At 38.5% G+C, this 8,895-nt stretch overlaps 1 protein-coding gene across 1 annotated transcript in view; it reads left to right on the forward strand.

Moving 5' to 3' along the window:
- The window catches only part of INTS9 (integrator complex subunit 9), a 65,323-nt gene that overhangs the window by 29,389 nt on the left and 27,039 nt on the right, over window positions 1–8,895 (forward strand). The window contains exons 7-8 of the mRNA XM_015812983.1: window positions 2,976–3,096; window positions 3,772–3,906. Coding sequence (XP_015668469.1) covers window positions 2,976–3,096; window positions 3,772–3,906 — 256 coding nt within the window. The remainder of the gene's footprint in view (window positions 1–2,975; window positions 3,097–3,771; window positions 3,907–8,895) is intronic.

The raw sequence follows: 8,895 nt of genomic DNA on the forward strand, positions 1-8,895 counted from the left end.
GTGTCCAAGGTCTTGATTTGTAAACTCCACTTAACCAGATATGTCAGAAGCATGACAATTAAAATAAGGCATACTATATAAAATTTAAAATGTAAAATACAAGATTAAAATATGTACAAATTAAACAGATTTTGCCCAGAAACTAGCAACATTAATTGCATTCTGTCATGCTGCCATGAAGTCCTCAAGTGTACACTGATTTGGACACAAAGGGCAGATATACATATGTGTTGTTGTCTGCATGTCACCACAATCGCAAAGAACAGAAGCCATCAGACAGCCCCATTTGTTCAGAATGTCCCTGGATCTTGTTGTACTCATGCACAGTCTATTATTCAACAATTTCCATACTTTTTGCCTTTATTCATGATTTCCATATTTACCAGCTTTCATCAGACTGAGGTGCTGGCTCCTCGGCTGGTTCCATCCAGTGTTAGTTCTTTGTTGCTTTCCATAGATCCACTCTGCTTTCAAATTCTTCAAAGTCTTTCTTAATTATTAAATACTGAATAATATGCAATTATCCAGTGTTATCTATTTCTTGAGATGATTTGATGTCTAAAACTAAAGTCCCCTTAATGCTCCAGCAAAGAAATAACTTAGAAAATCACTTCAAAAACAGTTCTCTCCTTCATAAAACCAGATGACTGGTCTCTTATGGATCAGTGTTATTCAAAGTCATAAAGTCGAGAATACGTTTCATAAAGGAAATGGATGGAAATAAATATTGGAATTTGTCCAATGATCTCCATTTCTAACTTATTCATAAATACTCTGGAATTAGAAGTAAAAGAATTAAAAGGCTAAGTCTCTTGCTATCAGCACAGTATTTATAATTATGTAACCCCACTGCCAGTGAAGAGCTTCATTCAAATCTCCAGATGAGAAATAATCCAGATTTCTCTGTAAATAGCAGATTAATTTAGGAGCTAGTGTTTCAGTAAACATCTTAGAATGCTAGATGTAATTTTTTTTCTGTTGAAAAATTCTATTCCTTAAGTTTCTGTTATTCCTCAGAAGAGGACAAAATGTTCCTTGCTTTCTGTTGGGATATATTGGACTGGCAGTTTGCATACTATGCGCATAGGCAATCTTGGCAGAAGCCATCATTAATGCTTCCTTTGGTGTCTTAAATTATAGGAAGAAGGTCATTGACCCAACAGCTTCCCCAATAAATTAAGTTCTTTTAAATAAGCAAATCGGCAAAACTTGACCAATTTCCATTAATCATTGGAAATGAGCTGGAATGAGCTTTTGATTTAGTATCTGTTTAATATACAAAATAAGGACCCTATTCTTCTTCCACTCTTTGGCAGCTTTCACTGCATTCCTGCCTGGTTTCCTAGTACTGCAAGAGATTTATGTCCCAGGAGATAGCCATTCTTTTTATGTGCTACAATGCTGTCATTTGCTGTTTCTTGTATGTTTTTCTCTCACTTTCTTGGTATTTTTAAGCAATAGCTTTTCCAGGGAGCAAAATAGTCATAATAATAACAAAATTCACAGAATTGTGGTTCCCCTCCAGGTGTCTGGTGGATGTCATTACCTTCTAGATAATTTGACCACAATTCCTGGTGGTAGGAATTGGAAGATTTACAGGCTCAGAAAAGTTGGAGGGCTCCCAGTTGCAGAAGGCCATGCTGCTCTATTCTCTCTCTTCCATTTCTCTAAAGGAACCATCTGGCAGGTGAATGTGGCAGAGCAAAGGTGACAGATTAGAACAAGCTGTTGATCAAGGTAGTGAACTGTAATCCCCCAGCACTATTTCCTGGCATGGTCTGAGAAAGACTGAAAGCAATGCACCAAACCCTATTCCAGTCAGGTTGCGTAGAAAATTACTGTAAATAGTTGAAAGAGTTCTCAGTTGAAAGCACTGAGAGCTCCAACAGGGGCATGTTTCTTTGTGTAAAATGCCTACGAAGTGTGACTGATGTTTTCTGCTAGTTAGTACAGAAATCACCAGTCTTCCTGGTGGGCCCCTCAGGATTTTGGAAAGCGGAACAGCTGTCAAAGAGAGCAGATCTATCTGTTCACATGGCCAGTCATAAACACCCGTTTCCAAAAGGCCAACCAGGAAGCTTAAAAAATAAAAAAAAATAGCCAGGAATATAATTCAGCAGCAGACCATTTTATTTCAAAAATTACCTTTGGGCTAATTAAGATTGAAGATTTTCTATGATATGAAGGATACAGAAACTGGATTGGTTTCAATGAGATTAATGTAGGTTTATACTAACAGAGGAGGAGTTTGGCAGTGCCAGTCCACTTCAGCTGTGGACCTTGGATCAATCATAATCTTGCTCTGAGAGGAAGCTATTCCATCTTATAGGGTAGTGGTGGCAAACCTATGGCACGGGTGCCAGAGGCGGCACTCAGAGCCCTCTCTGTGGGCACACGCGCCGTCGCCCCAGTCTAGGCCTTCAGCTGGATTTTATAAAACCTTTTCGCTTTAGGCCTCCGCTGCCGTGTACAAAAAAAAAAGGTCCAATCAATCAGTCAATTTCAACTTCTCGCGGGAAAAAAAAAGATCTTGCAAAGTTGGAATTGATTGATTGAACTTTTTAGTCCCACCTAGTCTGCTGTTACCACCGCAGCCACGCCTACCCAATGGGCCATACCCACCCAGCACTCGATGATGCATAAGTGGGTTTTGGGTTGCAGTTTGGGCACTTGGTCTCTGAAAGGTTCGCCATCACTGTTATAGGGCATTGAGACGAGAGCAGTGGAGTGAAAACAATGGCTAATCTTTCAATCCCTCAAACATAGAGCATGCTAGAAAGGTAACAAAGTCTAGACTTTCACCTCATTTTATTAGATGTAAATTGGCACAAGTTGAGAATCAAGGTGCTCATTAAAGTGCTCGTCTTCAGCCCATTCTTTTTTTTCTCCTCATGATATAATTTTCTGGAATTTTAGCAGATGAGTCCAGAATTTTATTATGCTGGCAAGCCCTAATCCAATGTGCTTCTATCCAGGATGCTTCCTGCACCCCTGAAAGATGCTGTTGAAGTTGCAACATGGAGAAGATGCTACAACATGCAGGAAGTTAACTCTGCACTCAGTAAGATCCAGCTGGTGGGATATTCCCAGAAAATTGTGAGTTTCTCTAAAATAAAAGGACTCGGGGAAGAATCTGCACTGTCTTCTTTCCTTCTGTATCCATTTTATCATAGGATAGTTATCTGTTGTTGACTGTATTAAAATCTGAATGAAATAAAAAGCTGTCATATCCATAAATTCCTTCTCCTTTCCCACAGCTTCCAGTTTTAACTGGGAAGCAGTTCCACACAAACCTCCTCAGTTATGCCTGTGTATCCATTCTCATGTATCCATGTGGATGCCAGCCATAGATGTTCTATTTGTACAGTCTTTTAAAAGAACTTTGATTATAATTTTTTGCTGATGCTTTTCACATTTGTGTTTGTTTTTCTGTGTTCCTTTTAAATAATTTCCATATCATTGTCTTAAATATAAACATTGAATTACTTTTAAAAAGAAAGAGAAAACAGCTTTAGATACAGATGTAAGAAGATGTAAATCCAAAATCCTGTTCTCACATCAGTCCAATCAAAGTTTCTGGGAAAACCAGAAGCAGATAATAATTCCTAAGCATTCTCTAGTTCTTGGTTATTTTCCATTTGTTTTCCATGGATGTATTGCCTCTGAACATGGAGATCAGCTCGGTGAGCTAAGAACAGCACATGTGGAAATTTATTTTCTGGGGCAGCTTCATTCAGAATTCAATTGTTTTCTTCTTCCTTCCTCCCACAGGAGCTATTTGGTGCAGTGCAAGTCTCTCCTCTCAGTTCTGGATATGCACTGGGCAGCTCCAATTGGATCATCCAGTCACATTATGAGAAGGTTTCTTATGTCTCAGGATCCTCACTTCTTACAACACATCCACAGGTACCACATCTTTGTGGGGTGTGGTGGTGAAATTCCCCTTCTTCAGTGGTTTGTGTTGATTGGATTTAAATAGTAGGCATATGGCAATTCCCCTATTTTCCTACTGAAAATATGACCCAGAAGGATTCTAGCTCCATTCTCTGGCTTCTTCCATTTCATCATTGCTTATTGGGGGATACCTATCTAAAAAATGGAGGAAGATAAGTCATGAGTTCCAGAGTTCTTACTGTACCTGAGAACAGTACTATTGTCTGTAAACATACCTGTTCTGTCGTAATCTAAACCTAGTTTTGGTACCAACGCAGTTTAGCAGCCAAGGCTCCTTCTTGCCTTGCCACACCTGATTTTTATAATTACAAAAAACCACACTATTTATTTTATATTACAAAGGAAGCTGTTATAAAGGAGAGCGGTGGGCTCTACATCTTTATTTTCAGAGTTGCAGCCATGGATTCCATCAGTTTTACTTTTAACCCTGACTGTAGCCCCTTGCTTTGTTCAATCAGGTTAAGAACCTATATAGTAAACGTAGCTGCAAGATTTGAGGTCTCACTCTAACCCAGTCCTGTTGGCTGTCCTTAGTCTGTACCAGCAATATGAGGATCACATCACCATCCTATCTTATTTGACTGTTTATAAGGATTACCACACTGAACATCTTAAATCAGGGTTCAGTTTAAATAAAGTTTGGAGGCCACTGAACGCACAATTCCCAAGAATCCCCAATCACCTGCATGAGTTTCTAACAAAGTGCAGGGATCTGCAGTAGGAAGGGGGAAAAAAGGAAGACAAGGAGATTCTACACTACAAAGGGAACTCCAGTTGCAATCCAAACATGGACAGATACAGTGAGGTTATTGATGTGTCTCTTCAGAAAAGGAAGCACTTTGGTTGAACAGAGAATGAAAGGAGCAACTCCATGCTATCATTTTAAGCATATTTCTAATTTACATGGCCTGAACAAGGTGCGAAAGGTTTTACATATTGTACAATAGAATAGATGAAACTTTGATATATACAATACATACATCCTTTGCTTTTTCCCAGAAGTTGAGAGGCCCCTCTCTTTTTTGCATATAAATACCTCATTCGAACATCGGCTGAATCAAAAATTAAAATCAGGATGTTGTAGACATAACCCTCTATTAAGTTTAACAAGAGTTGTGGCAAATGAGAAAGAATGTCTTGACAGGATGTGCCAAAGGATCACCTATGCTAGGGGTCCCCAACCCCGGGCTGTGGCCCACTAGTGGGCCACAGCTCATTTGGAACCCAGCTACACAAGTGGCAGGTGAGCATGTGAGCGCAACTCCACTTGCACAAGCCATTTGTGCAAATGGAGCTGTGCATGTTTGCTCACACATCTACGACTCACACAGAACCATCCCTTCTCCCCCTCCCACCCAGCTGCCAAGCCAAAAATATTGGGGGCCACTGACTTATACATTAAAATTCACTAAGGAACAATCAACAAAATGTATTTGCTCCTTGTGCACCTACATCAAGAAAATTCAATTATAAGTATTCTCTTTTCATATTCTAAAGGAGAATCCTCTTTATTTAAAGTTATGGAAAAGAAAAAATTTATGTCCAACATAACTTCATTTGATTTCAACTTCTGCAAAGAGGGTTTGCTAATAAGGGGATAGAAAAAGGGAGCAAGGCCTTCCTGAAGTACTTAAGAATTGCTTAAAACTGTAACAGTAGAAATTCATCTAAAAATATTCTGTGGGCCAGAAAAGACATTAAGCATACTTAACAAGCAGTTTCAGAAACATTTTTGGAGAAAAGATAGTGTCCTTTCAGAAAACAGAATTATTCCCAAACAAGAAGTACTAAAAGGAATGTAAACATGCTGTAAGATAATGAGGCAGGTGCGTGGTGTTGAGAAGTGTGATATTAATAATGTTAAGACCAACTGGTAAACATTTATTTCAGAATATCACAAGTAAGCAACTGGCAAAGTATAGTACTAAAAAGAAAAATAGGCTGATGAAGAAACTGAATTAATTCCTTGTTTCTGTCTTCATTATAGAACAAAAATATAAGGTAAATATACCTGTCTTAAGTAATATTTTTAGGAGCAGTGTCTGAGGAAGTTAAGCAAATACTATGAACAAGGGATAAAGTTTTAAATCAGTATTTTTCAAACTTGGCAACTTCAACTCCCAGAATTCCCCAGTATGCTGGTTGGAGAATTCTGGGAGTTGAAATCCACACATCTTAAAGTTGCTGTGTTTGAAAACACTGGTCTGGACCATATTCACCAACTGAAATCAATACCAAACCTAAACAGCCCCCATCCAAGAGCTTAAATATATAGTGGCTGATGTTTTAAAAGAAGAACACAGGACATTTCTCTGATATTAGCAAACTGAATAAGAACACTGTAAAATGATTGGTTTAACAACAGTTTTAAAGTTTTGGAGACCCAAAGCAATTACAAGTTAGCCTATCCTGTTGTGAGTAAATTGCAGGCAGGCAAAATTTGACTACATGTTTTAGAAAAACTTTAAAAATATGTCTAGCAATGGAAGGGACTACAATATTGAAAAAATATATGCAGAGGATTTCTTTCATTTGGAGGCACTGACATAGAGGGTAAGCAATGGTCTGTAGATGTTGTTTCCAGGACGTTAATTCTCACAAGATCCATAATTTTGTCTCTTTAGACGAGGAGTAAGCAACCTTGGCTCTTTTATGACTCGTGGACTTCAACTCCCAGAAGGCTCAGGAATTCTGGGAGTTGAAGTCCACGAGTCATAAAAGAGCCAAGGTTGCCTACCCCTGCCCATAGACATTGCCTTATATGGCTTTCAAGAAAAACAAAGCAACGTATGATGCAAGAGTCTTCTAACCGTATACTGCCTTTGAGAAAACCAACCTTTGACAAACTGTGTCAAATTGTGGCAGAATACAAAGTGCAAAGTATTTTGTTATATTACTCCTCTCCACTGGGGTCCTTCCTCCTTCCCCAAGCAATCTGTCAGCACACTGATCTCATTGGGCTGTTTAGAATTCTTTAGACATTTCTTCTGAAACTTGCTACATCCTCCAAATACGGAATTTAACAGAATAACAGAGTTATTGGAGGTCTTCTAGTCCTACCTCCTGCTCAGGCAGGAAACCCTATGCCATTTCAGACAAATGACTGTCCAGTGTCTTCTTAAAAGCCTCCAGGGATGGAGCACCCATGACTTCTAAGGCAAGACTTGTCTCTCTTTATTTAAATTTATATGCAACGCCTCTCACAGTCATGGGACCGAGGAGTTCCTGTAAATTTGCTGATACTTCTTGTGCATGGGGTTGAAAAGAGAGGAGGGATTTTTTTTGCTACCTTAAGCAATGGCACTTGCAGCTTGAACTTCACAGGAATTATAGCTAAAATGGACCTTCCATTTTCAAAGAAAGTATACTGTAGAATCATATTCCTGGGAAGTACACAGCCAAAAAAGACTATTGATTTCAGTTTCCATAGATGCCCACGGTTTGATAGGCTGATTAATTTTGAGCCCTTCCTATCAGAAAGCTTATCTTGTTTCAGAATAACTGAAACTCATAAGATGTTTTCTGGTTGAAATTTGAAACGAACAGTTTCTCCAAGGACACTTTGCCTCGATACAACTCCCAGCAACAATAAGTTATGAAAATTGACTCTTGACTTAGAAAGCAAAATTGGAGCTGATAATGGCAGGGGAAGGAGATAGGGCAGCCCAGAAGATTTGTCAAAAGTCTTTTAAAGTATATTATTCTGAAGGTTGACTCGGGGAATCAATAGCAGCACCTTGGGTCAATAGAAGATGAAATTATGACTATTGAATCCTACATGACTGCTATGTGTATTTCCCACAGCCAATTCAATGATACTTTTACTCGTTTATTGGCATTTTCATTTGACAAGCATCTCATGGCTACTGCATTTTGTTGTGTGTTGGTTTTTAGAAAGTGTCTTAAGAACTTTTTTTATCCATCCACTATGTTACTACTGTTCATTTATATTTGACTTTCGCCCAACCTTCCATCACTGGGACAGAGATACTTTTTGAAACAATATAGACAAAATTGTCCAGGAGATGTTTGTCAGCATTTAAGTACCACATATACTGGCATTTGTTGTTGGAATCTGTGATAATCAATACATCCGATCTAATTTGTTCCCCAAAGCCAGGACAGTGTAGAGGTATATCTGAAAAGATCCAGAAACACCTTAGTTCCTAAGATAAAGAGTTGTAACTAAACATCACATCTGTATAACACATATTTCTTGGACTCTGGTTCCTTATCATGTGCTTTGTTATTTGGATTTGAAAATATGTTTTTGTATTTGTGTAGTCAACTAGTTCAATATATTTGCAAGACAGAAGTTCACTGTCAACTTCAAAATTAGCAAATCCAGATTCTGCAGCTTCTTTAGGATAACTAATAAGGTATACTTGGCATTTGAATATAATGTGTGAAATGGCCCTTTAAAATGGGGATAGATCCAGGCAATTAATAAATGTAATGAAAACTGAATATGGTTGCTTACTGCCTTTAATAATTTCCCTTTTCTATAATGCAATCAAAGTATAATTCAGCAGTAGCTTTTGGAGGAACTCTGGGGCTGCATGCAAATCTGATTAGTATAATAAATGTATAATAAAGGGTCATCTTTTGTAAATCCCTGAAGCCACCACAAATAAGGCACATCTTTTCATTGTACTAGCCTAAATATTTATTTTCAGGAAATGTTTGTAGGATTGCCTATCCTACAATAGTTTCTGTTTGTTCTACAGATCTGGCTAGGTGGGCATGCTTTAGGTCACTTCGGTGAAACAATATCACCTGATGAGACCTAGAAGCATGTATTCTCTGTCTTGGTGCCCCCCTCCAAAAGTTGGATGATCCTGACCCCATTAGCCTTCTGGAAGGCTATGAAGACCTGGCTTTACCTCAGGCGTTGGGGCCTGGATGTTAGCATAGGCTGGTATGTGCATGTATATGTCATTG

Source organism: Protobothrops mucrosquamatus, unplaced genomic scaffold (assembly GCF_001527695.2).
Source record: "Protobothrops mucrosquamatus isolate PMUCROS unplaced genomic scaffold, P.Mucros_1.0 scaffold125, whole genome shotgun sequence".
NCBI lineage: Eukaryota > Metazoa > Chordata > Lepidosauria > Squamata > Viperidae > Protobothrops > Protobothrops mucrosquamatus.